At 39.3% G+C, this 18,325-nt stretch overlaps 1 protein-coding gene across 6 annotated transcripts in view; it reads left to right on the top strand.

Annotated features, from left to right (window-relative positions):
* REEP3 (receptor accessory protein 3) overlaps positions 1–18,325 on the top strand; it is a 93,722-nt gene that overhangs the window by 61,911 nt on the left and 13,486 nt on the right. For all 6 annotated transcript variants that reach the window (XM_042909331.1, XM_042909333.1, XM_042909332.1 and 3 more), the window contains 3 exons: positions 6,592–6,668; positions 9,360–9,480; positions 9,652–9,765. In XM_042909331.1, the coding sequence (XP_042765265.1) occupies positions 6,592–6,668; positions 9,360–9,480; positions 9,652–9,765 (312 nt within the window). The remainder of the gene's footprint in view (positions 1–6,591; positions 6,669–9,359; positions 9,481–9,651; positions 9,766–18,325) is intronic.

Here is an 18,325-nt window from a genome sequence, read left to right on the forward strand (position 1 = left end):
AGCCTTTTGCAATCCTTACAGAAAAGGAGCACCCTGAGCTGTGTGCAGCCCACGTTCATTCAACAACTCGTCAACATGTACTCCTGAGCTCAATCTGTGCCAGGCACAGGGAATTCAGCAGTGAACAAAATAAAGGTCTTTGTCCTCCTGGAGTTTACATTCTAGTAGGGAAAGGCAGAAAGTAAACATCTATCTGTTAGGTGTGTCAGTGATCTGTGGAATGTTCTAAAGACAAAACGGAGTCAGGATATAAGGGGGCTAAGAGGACATGGATATTTTAAAAGACCTCACAGGTAAATATTTGAGCAGAGATCTGAAGCAAGTGAGAAAGCAATCCATGTGGATAACTGGAAGGAGAGCATTTCAGGCCAAACAAAACAAAACAAAAAAACAACAAAACATGTAATAAGGCCCTGAGCATATCTGCACATACAAGGAGCATATCTGCACATACAAGGGACAGTAAAAGGGCCAATATGACTGGAGCAGAACAGGGCAGGAAGGAATAGCAGATGAGGCCGGAGATGTAGCTGGTGCCAGATCCACACGGTTTTCTAGACTAGGGTGAGAATTCTGATGGGAGCCGTAAGAGGGGCCTGAGCAAAGGAATGACATGATTTTGGTTTTGTTTTTGTTTTTTTTTTAGTTTACTTATTTATTTTGAGAGAGGGAACACGGGGAGGGGTGGAGAGAGAGAAAGAGAAGCCCAAGTAGGTTCTGCACTGTCAGCACAGAGCCTGACCCAGGGCTGGAACTCATGAACCATGAGATCATGACCTGAGCTGAAATCAAGAGCCAGATGCTTAACCAACTGAGCTACCCAGGCGCCCCTTCTTTCTGTTTTAAGGAGAGACTCTGCTGTATGCAGAATAGACCCCAAAAAGGCAGAGTGATCAGTTAGGTTGCTATCAGAATAATGCAGACAGGAGATGATGGTCATCTGGGTGGGGAGGTATCTGTGGAAGCAGAGAGAAATCTATTCTGGGTGGATCAAAGAGATGACAGGCTAAGCAGTGCTGGCACCTTCCATTCGCCCCGCCAGTGGACTTTCCTCTCCACATTCCACGTTTCTACACCTTGCTTATGGCCCAGGAGGCTGATCCATACAGACTGTATCATATCTGGCTTCCGTTTAGTTTGGCCCCTGAAAGGCTTCTGCAGAAGATCAGAAGGCAGGATGAGCATGAGGTCAGAGTACTGTTCTCCCAGCATCCTCCCTTCCTCCCTGCCACCAGGGGTTGGCTGTGACTGTCTACCTGAGGCTACCACTCTCCCCTACAGTTGCCCTCTCTGGATTCCAGGAAGCTTTCCCCTGCCCTCCCTCCTTCACATCCAGGGGTGATTCCAGTTCCTACTGTTGCTAACTCCAGGGTGCTTCAGTATCCTTTCATTGGGTTTCCTGAACCTTGCCCACAACTTTATAAATAGTCCCTTTAGTAAGATTTCCTCAGATTCTTACACTCTTGACTCATACTGGAAGCTAGGGCATCTAATGTAGTAAAAACAGCAGAATTTTTTTTTTAAGTTTATTTGTCCATTTTGAGTGAGAGACAGAGAGAGAGAGAGAGAGAGGGAGAGAGAATGAGTGGGGGAGGGGCAGAGAGAGAGGGAGAGAGCAAATCCCAAGCAGGCTCCAAGCCATCAGCACAGAGACCAACTCAGGGCTCAATCTCACGACCCGTGACATCATGACCTGAGCCAAAGCGAGGCAGAGCTTAACTGACTTAACCAACTGAGCCACCCAGGCACCCCAGAACATTGTTTTTAATCACAGTTTTTTACTTGTTTGTTTTTCTTTTCCCTAGTAAAATGCTAAATCTGTGAGGACAGGAACTATCATACTCATGTTTCTATTCTCATAACATAAAGTAGGGTTTACTACAGTTGTATCAGTGTTATAGGTAATGATGCCACCTGAGTCCTTAAGAATTGTCTAAACTATGTTTGATATGAAAGATTTATCAAAAGTATGGTGTGTGTATATCCATCTTAGTGCTTATAGGTATAATCTTCACCTTGTTGGATAATTCAGTTCTCTGGGACCAAAGAGACTTTTAAGAAAAAGTTGGGTATACAGCTTTCTTATTACTCATCCTCATGGAGATATTTAGACAATGGTTTGCTGATTTTACCAATTGTTTCTGAACTAGAAAGATACTGTACTATTTGTTCCCACTTTTCCCAAGAACATAAATTTTTACCAAATAAAGATGATGCCAATAACTTTTTTTCCCCAGGAACTTAAAAGGTGTGTGACTTATTAACTTAACAGTTAAGTTACTAACTTACATTTGCATAACATTTTAATAGTGACTATATTTGGTTATATACATTCATAAGATTACCAGTGTGAGGGGCTTCTCGGGGGCTCAGTCAGTTAAACATCTGACTCTTGATTTTGGCTCAGGTCATGATCTCATGGTTCATGCATTCGAGCCCCGTGTCAGGCTCTGCGCTGGCAGTGCGGAGCCTGCTTGGCATTCTCTCTCTCGCCTTCTCTTCCTGCCCCACCCCTGTGTTCTCTCTATCTCTCTCTCTCTCTCACACACACAAAATAAATAAACTAAAAAAAAAAAAGATTATCAGTGTGATCGTTTTCCTGCCAATTTTTGGTTTTAGTTTTGCATTTTGTTATTGATGTTTTCTGTTGATCTAAAGAATATTTTATCTTTATTCTTCACATGCTTAATTATACTTTTATAGTTTTGTGACTTGTTTTTTTTTTTGTTTGTTTGTTTGTTTGTTTTTTTTGACCTTGACTTCTTCCTTGCTATTTCCTTGGAGCAAAACCTTAAACAGTAAGCTTCATGGCCTTGAGGTGTAATTTTAATAAAAGCTGTGCTGAGTAATCATTTGGTATAAAGTCCCAACCAAATCCATTAATAGAAAAATAAGCAATGTCTTTTCAAGGTTAACTTTCTTTCTGGTTGCTCGCACGAATAATACACACTTATTACATTCATTTAATTATTGCCTGCTATTATAATTTAAGATCCATATTTCTGGTAAGGACAACCAAAAAATAACCTTAAGTTTAAGAGCAGATTATCAAAGAATTTGTTCATTAATGACAAATTAATATACCATGGGGTTTTGCTTATATAAAATTGTTGTTAATCCAGGAAAATGTCCAGGAATACCCTCTTGACTGGATACTTTGTTGTGTTTTAACTAAAAAGACATGGCTAGGGACTCCTGGGTGGCTCAGTCAGTTGAGTCTCCAACTCCTGATTTCAGCTCAGGTCATGATTCCAGAGTCGTGAAATCAAGTCCCCTATCAGGCTCTGTGCTGAGCATGAAGCCTGTTTAAGATTCTCTCTCTCTCCCTCTGCCCCTTTCCCCTGCTCACACTCTCTCTAAAAGAAAAAAAAAATCTATTTTTAAAAGGCATGACCTTCTTTTTCTCCTTTTTTTATTTTTGACATTACTAAATATAAAGTGGGGTTTTTAAAGAGATAAACATTACATTCTTTAAAGCACTTTTATTTTGTGGATTTAAAATTAATTTAATAACTTCCTTTGGAAACTGAGTAAGCACTTGACTGAAGCGAGTGTGCGCTTGAAATCTGGGACGTTTAGCGGTTCTCATTCATTAGAGAACTAGTCATTTGGAGGTATCACCAGTCACTCTCCGTGCAGTCCCCTTTTCCTCTCTCTTCTCCTCTATTAACCAGTAAATTATGACTACTTGGGGAGTTGTTATCCATTTGGAAACTCACAACGGTAACAGCGGCGGGAAATAGTGAAATTACGAAAAGTAACAAGCACCGACTTAAATAATTTTACCTTGCTGAAAGTTTCCTAAGCTTTCTAGAAGAGAGTCAATTTAAGCCTCCTCTTTCCCGGGCAAGAAGGGAACAGTTTACCCTGAAATCCCGTGGTGAGTACAAGGAGGGGGACGGGGGACCGAAAAGATCTGGTCCGAAGGCCGCCGCGCCCTGAGAAGCCGCCCCCTTGATAGACTTGTTCCTACTCCTGCCATTTCTTAGCTCACCCGCCTGATGCGGCTTAATTATTTAGGCCCCTCAGGAAAGTAAGAGGAGTTTACCGTATTGTCTCAAACTCTGGCCCATGCAGCGCTCGAGTCTCCTCCAGAGTCGCACCGTGGGTGGACCGGTGGGGCCCCTCAGGAGCCATTTCTTTTGTAATTGGCTCGGTTTTTTTTCAGTTAAAGAGTTGTATAGTTTTAAAAAATTAAAACTCCTTAGATTCCTTCTAGCTGTATAAAACCTCATTCTTCTGTTTGCAGCCTTTTCTTTCTTTTCTTTTTGGGGAGAGGCATATAGTCAGTCAATCAGCGTACAAGCTAACCCTCAATACAGTTGAGAGGTCAAAGTGCTGAGTTAGTGTTTGGCTCTGGAGGGGCAGGTGAATCAGAGCTTGTCAGAGTATCACTTAACTTAAAAAAGGGAGGGGCAGGAGAAAGTATACATAGGATGAAAATCCCCATATTTGGACAAAAGCTTGGAATTGGTGGCAGTGAAAGATTTTAGAGAACCCATGAAAAGTGAACAACTAAAGAGTACATTTGGGCTGTTTTGTTTTGTTTTTTAATTTGAGATGATAATTGTAAATCCATTGCTTTGTTTTTCAGATATAGATAAGATGCCCTATTATTTGCTTTGGGCAATTTTTTTAAGCTTTCAGGAGTCTATACATTAGAGTAAATTGGTATGATTTCTATTTCATAATACATTGCTTCAAAAGTTATTCGTGGCTATTTTTAATTGATTTGTCCATGTAAATAGAAAACCATAAAAGCCACTTGAATTGTAATTCATTTCTATTGTCTATGGAATACCCAAACAAGCTTCTATATTAAAACTAAATAGTAGGTCAATTTTCTAGCTATTTATAGAGACCTAAATTTTTTTGTCCTCTCATTTAGAAGAGAACAAGGGAAGCAGTGGTTATTCTTGGATTTCACATTTAGCCAATCCTCACAAATTCTTTCTCTACATAGTATAATTGATTAATAGCACCAAATCCAGGGTCAGAGAGCCTGGATTCAAATTCCGGCTAAATGACCTTGAGCAAGTCATTTCACCTCTCTCTGTCACTGTTTCCTTATCTATAGTGGAAATAATTATGCTTCCTACCTTGTAATATTGCTGTGGAGAGTAAATTACTTAATATATGTGATATAGTTAGTGTAGTCCCAAGGCCATAGTTGGCATGGTTTTACATATTAGCTATTATTATAATATTGAGCAGGAGAGCAGAGATTTTAATCCTTAATAACAATCCAACCTACTTGAGCGATAAGAGAGTTTGTGTACTCAAGTAGGTCGAAAAGTATAGTCGGGGAAATGAATTCAAGAAAATTAATCTGGTAGCATTCAATGAAAAGGATTGGTATAAAGAGACACTGGAGTCTCAGGGACCAGTTAGGATGCTCTATTCCAGGAAAGAGGTAAAAATGTCTTGAACTACTATCTCAGTCCATCCAGATTTCTGTAACAAAAATACCATAGACTAGGTGGTTTATAAACAACAGAAATATATTTCTCACTGTTCTGGAGGTTAGGAAGTCCACGATCAAGGCAGGTCTGATTTCTGGTGAGACCCACTTCTTGGTTCATAGGTGGCCATTTTCTCACTGTGTTCCCACATGGTGGAAGGCATAAGAGATCTCTTTGGAGGCCCTATTAGAAGAACAGTAACTCCATTTATGAGAGCTCCACCAACACGACCTCATCAGCTCCTGAAGGCGCCACCTCCTAATACACATTTGGGGTTAGGATTTCAACATATGGATTTGAGGGGGAGGAGGACTCAAACGTTCAGCCTATTGCAGCTGCCATTGTGGTGTTGGTAGAAGATGGAAAATGATATGTGAGAAGTTACAGGCTTACATATGGGGGGAAAGAATACACTAACTTGGGGTGCCTGGGTGGCTCAGTTGATTAAGCATCCAACTCTTGATTTTGGCTCAGGTCAAAATCTCACGGTTCGTGGGTTTGAGCCCCGCGTCGGGCTCTGCACTCCCTCTCTCTCTCTGCCCTTCCCCTGCTCACAGTCTGTTTCTCACTCTCTTAAAATAAATAAATAAACCTTTAAAAAATAAATGGTTAAGCATTAAAAAAGAGAGAGAGAATACAGTACCTGATTTTCAAACTGGGTGACTAACATTATGGATGTAATAAACCTAGGATCGTTCTTTGGTTTCTGAACAGTTTCTATATATTGAGAATTAAGGAATGTAAAATTTAAAAGACAAGTGAAGATTAAATGTGGTCATATCTTATTATGCTGTTATTTATATAACAAGTAAATGGCTAATCGTCATCCATAAAGAAGCACGTTGATAAGAGTAAGATCTTTCAAAGAATTTTCCTCCAGTTAAGAAAAATCTATCCTATTGTGCTGATTCTTTCATTCAGATTCCTACATTTGTTATTCTTTGATTCTTGTCTTGTATCCCAAGATTGTTGATGTTGTGGTACGAGGAATTCAGACATAAACCTATTGAGAATTAAACCATCAACTTCCGCACTTGGTCCAACTATAGATGTGGAAACATATATGTAATTATTCAGAGTTGCAAATAATTTTCATCTGTTATTTCATAAGTATTTTTATTATTTCCAGGTCCGATGGATGATGTACTGGATTGTTTTTGCTCTCTATACTGTGATTGAAACAATAACAGATCAAACAGTTGCTTGGTAAGTTCTAGCACTGAGAAAGGGCCAGACTATAGACACCTCATCAGGTGTCCTGAGTTCTTATCCTGCCCTTGGCCGGTAACCCGGTGAATTTGATCAAGTTACTTACTTATCCAGTGTTTCACTTTCTTTATCTGGTTTCCCCATAAGAACATTACTTTCCTTACAGTCCCCCCTCCAATTAAAGCAGCTCATGTTTCCCAGTGGGTTGCTCCCTGCCCTCCTCCCACACAGGTCCCAATATCTTGGAATACAAAAACTTAGTTGTCATCACCCTTTTTCCACAGGATGACTTGAGGCTATTTTTATCACTTCCTAAATGACTCCCTCTTTGAAGCCCACAGCATCTGGTTCTAGAACTCCCTTCCCATCCTTAAAACTCTCAACTACAAACATTCAAACTGGATGACGTCAGCATCCACGTGGACGCCCACTCACCACCAGCTCCTTGGCTGCTCTGTTCCAAATAGCTGAGTCAAAATTAAAGCATGTTTGTACCCTCAAGGATTTAACATTTTACCAAGAAGCGATACCAAAGGGAACAATTTGAATCTCCTGTGCCATATTTCACTGGTGCGTTTCCATCTAAACCTTACCATCACTGGAGAAGTCCTCCTTTCAAAATCTTTAAACTTCATACCTTGCCAGTATCCTAAACTGCCCTCGCTGCACAAACCGTCAGCCTAAATTAGCCCTTCTTTGTTTCCTTTCCTGGGCTACAAATGCAGCACCCCCAGAACATCATTCAGCTGCTCTCATGTAGGTACCAGTTTGACCCTCCCCATTCCCTTTACTTGCTGCTTCCCTGCCCTCCTGTATCTGTTTCAGACACTTGCTGTTCTCTCCTTTAAACTGTCTTTCTGGCTTTGCTATTCTCATCGTATTCTCACAGCACATTAGGTCATATTGGATTGCTAGGAAAAAAATAAAGAAGTCACCAGACTTTAACGTTCTTAACAACTTGCCCTTATTTATGAACCTTTCTGTGTCTGCAGCCATCTTTCTCTTCTGACTTGAAATGTGAGTTATTCTTCCTCTGTCCCATAGCTCATTCATTTACCTGTTAAGTGTTTGGTGGAGAGTTTTGGGGGAGGGCTTTTTGTGTGGTTTTAAATGGCAGAACACAGATTTCAAACCATGCTAGGTCTCTTAAGTTTCCAAGTTCTCTTTTTCAAGACTTCTCATATTTTCCTGATAGCAAATGTCACCTATATATATTATTAAGAAGCGAGTGGTGTACAAAAAGTTTACTGTGAATAGCGAAAGCCCAGAAACTCCTCTGTAACTGCGCCGTGGTAAAGACCCTCTGTTGACTACACAACAGCTTTTTCTTACTGCCCTGGACCCCTCTGCCTCATCAGAAGAGCCCAGATTTGTTCAGTTAAACCATGTATCTTAATAATCTGTGTCCCATGGGATGCTAGCCCTCTGTGGTATATTGTTCACTTTTGCTGTGGCAGCAAACAACCCTAAAGGCATGATGGGTTAGAAAAACAAACATTTATTTCTTGCTCAACTTATGTAAGGGCAAAAGGTTGGCTGCAGCTTTGCGGGGCTCAGTTCAGTTTTAAGTGTCTTCTCGTTTCAGGCCCAAGGCTGAAGGAGCAGCTGTTTCATGGCAGAAAGGAAAAATTTATTTTTTTTTTTTAATTTTTTTTTCAACGTTTTTTATTTATTTTTGGGACAGAGAGAGACAGAGCATGAACGGGGGAGGGGCAGAGAGAGAGGGAGACACAGAATGGGAAACAGGCTCCAGGCTCCGAGCCATCAGCCCAGAGCCTGACGCGGGGCTCGAACTCACGGACCGCGAGATCGTGACCTGGCTGAAGTCGGACGCTTAACCGACTGCGCCACCCAGGCGCCCCCAGAAAGGAAAAATTTAAAGCAAGAGGTTGGGGGTGTTGGGGTGAGGAAGTCAAAGGGCATTTAAAGCTTCTGCGTGCATGTGATATGTCACACTCACATTATGTTGGCCAGAGTAAGTCACATGGCTAACCCCGCAGTCATTCCTCGAGGAAGTGCACTCAGCCCGTAGGGAAAACAGTGCAAAGTCACATGGAAAGGGGCATGGGTAGCTGACACTAATTCCCAGTCTACCACAATGGTAATTCCATTCCCCTTACAAGTGAATGATTGTCTGCCAAGTGCCGTTTTCCGGCCAAATGAGACTGGAAGGGGAGTTCTGGGGGGAGTGTTGAGAAAGAGAAGGACATGTGTTCTTGGGGTAACTTTGTGCCCTTGGAGTATTACAAAGCTTCCTCCTGGCGCTTGGAGAGATGTCCGGTACTGACGCCCCCATTGGGCTCTGCAGAATGGTGGCTGGTATACCTTACTGCCATGGTCAAATGCTGTTAATGTTCTCTCTGGACTGCTACAGTCAGCGGGCAGCTTGCCTATGGTTGCTTATACAGTTGTAGTAGAAGTTTCGGAATCTCAGCAGGGATCAGGTCACTCTTTGGTTAACTGATTTATAGTTAATGAAATTAATTCGTCAATTCAAACATAGTTATTTCCTTAATCACTCACTTTTACATGTGAAAACTTAATACAATGACTGAACTTTCTTAAAAGAAAGGGTGTGTGTGTGTGTGTGTGTGTGAGAGAGAGAGAGAGAGAGAGAGAGAGAGAGAGATTGATTTCCTCATTGTAGTTTATTTTCACCAGTGGTTTTTTTGAATTTTTTCTTGTTAGGTTCCCCCTGTACTATGAGCTTAAGATTGCTTTTGTCATATGGCTGCTCTCTCCCTATACCAAAGGAGCAAGTTTAATATATAGAAAATTCCTTCATCCACTTCTTTCTTCAAAGGAAAGGGTAAGATCTATAAATCCATAAATCATTTGTTAGAAATGGACATCATCACATGTTTTGTGCTATTAAACAAGTAAAACTATTATATCTTCGGGGAAAAGTCCTTGTTTTTGGCTTGTTGACACTATTGTTAAATAAAATTTATACCCATGAGTTTGTTTGTTTTTCCCCCAGGAGATTGATGACTATATTGTACAAGCAAAGGAGCGGGGCTATGAGACCGTGGTAAACTTCGGGCGGCAAGGTTTAGCTTTCGCAGCCACTGCTGCTGTCACTGCAGCGGTGAAGGTAATTATTTATGTTTTTTATTCAATGTCACATTAAGTCAATGGACAAAGTAGGGTGGCTTTTTATTCTAGATCATTATAAACTTTTGGCAGAATTTTGCTTTGCTTATTTTTGTAATGTAAATGTAAATGATAATTTAAAAAACATTTTAATGCATGTGTTTTATAACTGCTCAATATTCTGAAAGTCTTAACTGATCACAAAATGAGAGCTAGTTAATATATAAAACCATACCTGAAGATGTCATTTTGTCATAATTTTCCTACTTTATAGCCTTAAAATAAGGTTGAGTAAATCACCTATAGTAAAGATGACCATTCTTTCTTTCCCTGTCTCTGGTCTCTTTCTCTCTCTCTCTCTCTTTCTTTCTCTCTCTCTCTCTCTCTCTCTCTCCCGATGGCAATATCTTGGTAGGATTTCTGGCTTACTCCTGCACCCCTACTTCAACCAATTTGAGGTAACTGATTATTCAAAATAAGGCATGAAAAAATTCTGTTCTTAAAACTTGAGATTTTACTTAGCCAGTTACTAATGTCATGTGTTGTGTTTTTTTGCAAGTGAAGTTATCAAATGTATGCCTTCTGTGAAAACTTGCGTTATGGCTTTTGGATTTCTTTGCATGTAGTAATTGGTGTGGTTTATTTTGAATACCATAGCGTAATTGATTTTGGTGTGTAGTATATGGAAAGAAAACAGGCTTCAGATCCCGAAAATGCTGAGTGTGACTTTTTAAATAACTATTGGTGATTTACTTAACCTCTGTATTCACTGGTTGCTTCATGTATAAAAGAGGGGTAATATACCTGTCTGCCAGAGCATATGAAAAAGCACAGTGCTTGCCAAAACATAGTAGGAGTCCAATAAACATTAATATCATGTGTGTGTGTCTCTCTTTCAAGTGAAAATTTGAGTTTGTTGCTATGAAGTTAAATTGAGATTAAATAGTATTCCAGCTTCTGAGTTAGACTTTTTCAACTTGGTTATCTTGAACTAAAATAACAATGCTATGGAAATAAATATTCTAAGTGGTGATTCTGCATAATAGCAATGGTGATGGGATATAAAATGTCGGTGGGGTTTCCAGAATGATCCTTAATTTTTCAGAGTGAACTTTGGCTCAAGTACAATTAATATGATCAACAAAATTAAAACCCAAAATTATATTCGGGGCACCTGGGTGGCTCAGTTGGTTGAGCATCCGACTTTGGCTCAGGTCATGATCTCACGGTTTGTGAGTTTGAGCCCCACGTCAGGCTCTGTGCTGACAGCTCAGAGCCTGGAGCCTGCTTCAGATTCTGTGTCTCCCTCTCTCTCTGCCCCTCCCCACTTGTTCTCTCTCTCTCTCTCTCTCTGCCTCTCTCTCTCTCTCTTCCCCTTTCTCCCCCCTCCCTCTCCCTCTCTCTCTGTCTCTCTCAAAAATAAACATTAAATATCTAAATTATATTCAGATTATATCCCCAGAAGTGTTACATTCAGAATTAAGTGTAAACTTATTAACTATGCAGCCCTAGACATGTAAGACAACTGTATCATTAATAATTATTAACTATCAGCACTTTAGTGAAGAATAGTTTACCTGCTACCTGACTTTTAAAGGCTTTTTCTTTTATTAGTATAGATATACTAAAAATTTTAAATTTTAATACTAAAGATTTTAAATCTTATTGGACTGTTATCCATTGTAAAAGAAGTTCATTTGCTTTTTTTTCTTGCTTAATGAGAATACATTCCTGATTTCCATATGTCCTAAAAAAGAGCATCCAAGAGACATAATATTCAACAACTAGAAATTCTACCACAAGACCACAGATGCAGTTATTGAAGAAATACTACAATAATATTTCCCAGAACTGAAGGACATGATTTCTAGATTGAAAGAACCCACGGGGCCTCTGGGTGGCTCAGACAGTTAAGCATCTGACTCTTGATCTCATTTCTGGTCTTGATCTCACCTTGGGAGTTCAAGCTATGCCCTGGACTCTGCACTGGGTATGAACCTTACTTAAAAAAAAAAAAAAAAAAAAAAAAAATAGAAAGAACCCACATAGTACCCAGCACAATGAATGAATAAAAGACTGACTGTAAGCAAGGTCATTGGAATAGTCCAGAGACACCAGAGACAAGGAAAAAGTGTTTAAAGATTCCAAAGATAAAAAGTATGTCACATCCAAATGACCAAGAATCGGAAAGGCATTAAATTTCTGAATAGTGACAATGGAAGCTTGAAGACCAAAGAATAATACCATCCGTGATACCATAATTTTCACCCTCACATTCTGAAACAGTCAAGCTCTCAGTCATGTGTGAGCTTAGAATCAATCTAATTTTTTTTTTAAAGCATATGCAAAGTCACAAAATTTACCTCCTAAATTCTTTGTCAGGGTAGATATGCTCTGCCACAATTAGGGAATAATCCATGAAGAAGGAAACCCATGGGATCAGGAGATAGGGTATCTAGCACAGAAGGGAGGGGACAGTACTTCCCAGAATGTACATCTACATAGCAAGTCAAGTGCAATTGGCCGAAATTGGATGTGATGGGTGCAGGGTGCCAGGAGAGGTATCTCAGGGGAACGTATGAGGATGAGAGTATCTAATAGGTTTAACCCTATGCAGGGATGATACTTAAATTAGTCAGCACATGCTACAGCCAGTCAGAAGACACTGAACACCACGAAAAATATACTGGAGGCAATGTGAAGAGGGAGGCATAGCATGACTAATCAAAGGAGTATTTTAAAAACGGGATAATTGTTGACTCTGGAAAATAACAAAAGTTATATAAGAAAGGAAGTGTAATAATGGAGCATGACTAGGCCCAGCAGCAAGCAGCGTTTATATCAGAATCATGAGAACACAGACTGTAGATTGAACAACTGTGATTTTGCTCTCTCAGGAAGGTGGAGGAAGGAGAAAAGGAAGTGGAAGAGAAAGAAAATCCTCACCTGTCAGCTAGGAAAGTAAAGGGTTTAATTTTTTTTTTTTTTTAACATTTATTTATTATTAAGAGACAGAGAGGAACGCCTGGGTGGCTCAGTTGGTGAGCATCCGACTTCGGCTTAGGTCATGATCTCACAGCTCGTGAGTTCGAGCCCCACGTTGCACTCTGTGCTGACAGCTTGGAGCCTGGAGCCTGCTTCGGATTCTGTGTCTCCCTCTCTCTCTGCCCCTAACCCATTCGCGTTCTGTCTCTGTCTCTCTCAAAAATAAATAAACATTCAAAAAAAAAAAAGAGGCAGAAACTGAGCATGAACATGGGAGGGGCAGAGAGGGGAGGAGACACAGAATCTGAAGAGGGCTCCAGGCCCTGAGATGTCAGCACAGAGCCCGATACGGGTCTCAAACTCACAAACCCTGAGATCATGACCTGAGCCGAAGTCAGACACTCAACCGACTGAGCCACCCATGTGCCCTGGAAAGTAGAGGGTTTAAAGTGGTGCCTTCAAGAGGATACAGAGGAGAAGGGGACCAGGGACAAAACAAGAAAGCCTGTTGCTTTCCTTTGTTATAAAATGTACTTTTATTTGACTTTACAAATGAAGTATAGTTGATCCCTGAACAATAAGGGTTTCAACTGCCTGGGTCCACTTACATGCCAGTTTTTTTCAATAAATTCAATACAGTCCTCTATATGTATTTTCTCTTCCTTAAGATTTTCTCAGTAGCATTTTCTTTTCCCTAGTTCACTTTATTGTAAGAGCACTGTATATAATACATGTAACATACAAAATACATGTTAATCGGCTGGTACTAGTGAGGCTTCCATTCAAAGGAGTCAAAACTTGTAGGCAGATTTTTCACTGCCCGGTAGTTGATGCCCATAACCCCCACATTGTTCAAGGGTCAAATGGTACATGTATTATTACCCCCCCACCCCGCCACGAAGATGCTTTCTCAGTTTAACATTTTTAAAAGCATCACTCAACATGATTCTATGGCAAAAACCTAAACATTAAATTTCAACTTGAAAAAGTGCTTAGAAAATATGGACATTTTAGAACATTGTTTTGGGAAATGTAGAAGCATACAAATCCCATTTTTCCTACTCAATTCAACACTTAAATGTAGTTTCTAGTCCTGCTACTCTGTGAAACACCTTCCTACATACATATTGTGACTATTTCATGGGATATGTGTTTTACTTTCACTTATGTTTATTGCTTCCAAACCCTCTATGTGGGGGATCAGAAAAATCCCCACTAGAGCCACCTGGGTGGCACAGTCAGTTAAGGTCCAACTTTTGATTTTGGCTCAGGTAATAATCTCACACGTTGTGGGGCCCCATACTGGGCATGGAACCTGCTTAAGATTCTCTCTTCTCCCTACACATCTTTCTCCACAAGCCTGCTTGCTTACTCCCCACTATATTGTCTTATCCCCATCCCTTCCTCATTTGTTTTTATTTTATTCTTTGCTGCCATCAGTGTTTAGCATCCTGCACATTTATTCAACATCTGCTGGTTTAATGCCTACTGTATGGTCGGTGCTGGGGATGCAGCCGAGAACAAGATAGATACGGTCACTACTCTCACTGCCTGCTGTCTCGCTGAATGTCTGTTTTCATTAACTGAAAATTTTATCTCATCTTTGGTTGCTAAAAGCTTTCCCCTTGCCCTCCATTATTAAAATAAGCATTAACTCACAGAAATACTTTCCTTTAGAAAGGCTATAAAAGCAATCCTATACCTATATTTCTCTGCTTTCTTCTTTGTGATTCATGGTTTGTGTTTATCTATATATTTAGCATCATAAAACCACCTTTCCATTCAAAGGCAGGAAATAGCATACGAATCATTCATCTAAGTTACCACTGCAAATCAAATGCATGTCCCATAATTTGAATTCGTTTTGGAACTTTCCCTCCTTGTCTGTGATGTGGTGGTCCTTTTGTTATCAAGATCACTATATGTCAGGTAGCCCTCACCATTCTCAGCATGAACACTGTGAATGTTGGCTTCAGCCTGGATTTTATTCATTAGGAATAGGCATTAAATATGCCAAACATAGCATAATGTTAACACTATTTGCCTCAGTTTGTACTGTGCCTATTTTCATGTAAGTGAAATTAGTTTCATCTCTGGAGATGTCATAGAAAGGCCCTATGATGGAAGAAATCACTGAACCAGACACTTCATACTAAAGAGTAAATTGAAACTGAAATAGAAAATAGGTCAAGTTTAAGGAGAAACTCCAAGAAAGCCAGTAGTAAAGCTTGAGAATTAATTTATGATTTTTACAACATATAGTTTGTTAAAAATATCTTTCAGGCTAAAAATGATTGGACTCTTGGTATGACCTTTAAAGATCGGTAATACTCCCTGACTAGGATTCCCAAGTTGAACCACCTGAGCATGTTAAAGATGAAAATAGGAATCTAATCAGAACATTTATTACACCGTAAAGCAATTTTCTGAAAATGTTACTCAGTTCTGTGACCTCATTACCAGGCATCTGTTCACAAGGTCAGTGTACAAGTTTATTTTGGCTGAGCAAAGCAGAGACATATGAAGGACCTTCAAGGATTTTGCTGAGGATGTTCAGCATTCCATAGCTTTCACATGAGAAATGCAGGTGGCTTTTGTACAGATGAGCAACATTACTACCAGATAAAGGGCCAATGAAGAAAAGTACCATTATAACGTCATATTAACCATCTCTGACTTTTCTCTGGCAGCCTTTTCTTGGCAAACTATTTAGCAAATATTATTTTAAAAAATCAATTATCACAGAAATTAGAGCCTTCCAGGTAAAATTGCTAAAAGCTAATAAACTTTAAATGATGATGATGATTAGGTCCAAATCCTGACATCTTGCTGTCTGCCTTAATGACTTTCTGTTTGTGAAAGGATTTGAGGATATTCACAGGCTTAGTATCATCCATTTAAAAAGAGAGCATTTGTCCAGACAATGGAAAGAAGGGTCAAACTATTTTCCCTACAATCTAGGGAAGCAGAATGTTATAACGAATATTTAATTCACCAATAGTCTGGTTATCTGCATTTTCTAGCCCTGGTTCTGCCCTAATTAGTCATGAGATTTGGGGCAGATCATCTGCACTGATCTAAGTTTTAATTTTCTTACCTATAAAACAAAGAGGTGATACCTGACTTCTGAAACCTCTTCTAGTTCCAAAACAGTAGTTGGTTCTCTCACTGGGAGAAGATTTTGCCCCCAAAGGAACATTTGGCAATGTCTGGAGACATTTGGGGTTGTCACAACTGGGGTTGTCACAACTTGTGTCTAGGGGGTAGAAGTCAGGAATGCTGCTTAATATCCTGTGATCCAGCTCCAAAACAGCAGCAGTGCTGAGACTGAGAAAGCCTGCTCTAAAGGTACAATGAGTCAGAAAAAATGGAAAGGACATATAAATATGTATAGATAGTTTGGTGTGGGCTACAAATAATATACTTCCTTTTTTATGTTTTTGTCTGTTACAGATGTTCTTTGATAAATATATATAGATATACATATATACTCTTTAATGTTTATTTTTGAGAGAGAGGGACCACAAGTGGGGGAGGAGCAGAGAGAGGGGGAGACCCAGAATCCAAAGCACGCTCCAGGCTTTGAACTGTCAGCACAGAGCCCAACGCCAGGCTTGAACCCACGAACTGCGAGATCATGACCCCAGCTGAAGCTGGATGCTTAACTGACTGAGCCACCCAGGCGGCCCTTTATTGCTTTAATCTTAAAACCACTAAAATTTATTATTCACTTAACAGGAATGCAATCAATTCCATTCTAGGCTTAATCAGATTAATTCTCGAATGTCCTTAGAAGAAAAGGATATTTCGCTAAAAACTTGGAAGTAACCTTGTCTGCATTTTAATGTAGTATGTCAGAGATCAACAAGAAATAGAGCTTATTCATTATTGAACAGTATAGTAAAAATTATTCTGTAAAAGCTTGCTTGTAAGATTACAAAGATTGTTTTTAAATTCTTAAAAAAATAAGAGAGTAAGTTGAAGTTTTTATATAAAACCCAATAAGCTCAGTAAATTCTTATTTAACACAAAATATAATAATTTTAACAGTGTTTAACCAGGAAATGAAGTATTTAAACAAAAGCAGAATTTAAAAAAAAAAGTAAATAAATAATAAAAAAAACAAAGAATTGTTTGGGAGTAGCAAAGTTGGAATTAGTTATACATACGGGGTCCCCTTTTACCACTTCTCAGCTGAAGAATATTTCCCAGAGGATGAATGTGTTAGATCTGAACCCAGGACCCCAACCCAGTCAGCCCCTTATAAGTGTTCTCATTTTAATTAATTAATTTATTTTGAGAGTAAGAAAGAGAGAGAGAGAGTGTGCATGCGTGGGTGGGGCAGAGAGAGAGAGGGAGAGAGAGAATCCTTAGTAGGCTCCTCACTGTCAGCACAGAGCCCCATGCAGGACTCAAATTCAGGAACAGGGAGATCTTCACCTGAGCTAAAACCACGAGTCAGGCAACCAACGAGTCAGGCAACCAACGGACTCAGCCCCCCCAGGTGCCCCGCATTCTCATTTTAAACGGATGTTCTGGGCCCATTCAAGTTCAAACCCTGAGAACTTTCAGTCACCCAAAGGGTTTAGGAACACTGCTGCTGGTGATGATCATTTTTAATGTAAACTATTCTGCAAAAGTGTTCTTAATTATTTTGATTTTTGTGTTCTCATCGTAATCTTTCTGTTCCTTTCTCTTCAATTTTTAGGATCAATTTTAACACAAGCAGCGTACATGCAATTCTGTAGAGAATAGGACCTAAAATCTGAGATATTGACTTTCTTTGTGGATGGTAACTCCCTTCCTCCTTATTGACTAATGACTAAGACTAATGTTTCCACACATCTTTTGCTCTGCAAACTAGAACGTTTCTTCATTTTTCTTATACTTCTTGCTTAATACAGTATAAACCAAATAGAAGAAAATAAATAAAGCATTATTAATTTAAACAAAACCTCAGTACTTTTAGCATTGTTATTGACAAGCAACTATAAAACCTACTTGTTCCCTCAAAATAGAAAACAGTGTTTCTCTTAATGATGGGAGTAAGGGAGTGGATATAGGGAAGATGAGCAGAAAATAGATCAGAAATTCTTACAGTGCACACAATACAATTAAAACTTCACCATGAAACTAGAAAATGTTCATTCATTTGGAGAGTTGTAGCCAGGCATTGGAGGAAATTAAAAGAAACCAGGATCTCATCCAGTTTATAATAAATAGTATTCAAATCTAAGACAACAAACAAATAAAAACTTCACTATACCATCTATTTATGACTAATTTTTTAATATTAAAGAAATTGTTGAGAAAAAGAATAAAATCGCCCATCCCATCTGCCTAAACATCATACAGTTTCTATTTTTGCGTATTTTTGCTGCCTCATTAAACCATACTACTTGTAACTTGTAGTTATACTTGTACAACTACATACTTGTAACTATATTATGGATGTGATTTAGAATTCAGAGGTCAGGGAGAGGGATTTCCACTTAACATTTTATTATGAACATAATTTCTTTTTAGTAGACTTTTTTGTGCTGAAGATATTAAAATTGGAGGGAATAGGCCTGCCT

This window comes from Panthera leo, chromosome D2, assembly GCF_018350215.1.
Source record: "Panthera leo isolate Ple1 chromosome D2, P.leo_Ple1_pat1.1, whole genome shotgun sequence".
NCBI lineage: Eukaryota > Metazoa > Chordata > Mammalia > Carnivora > Felidae > Panthera > Panthera leo.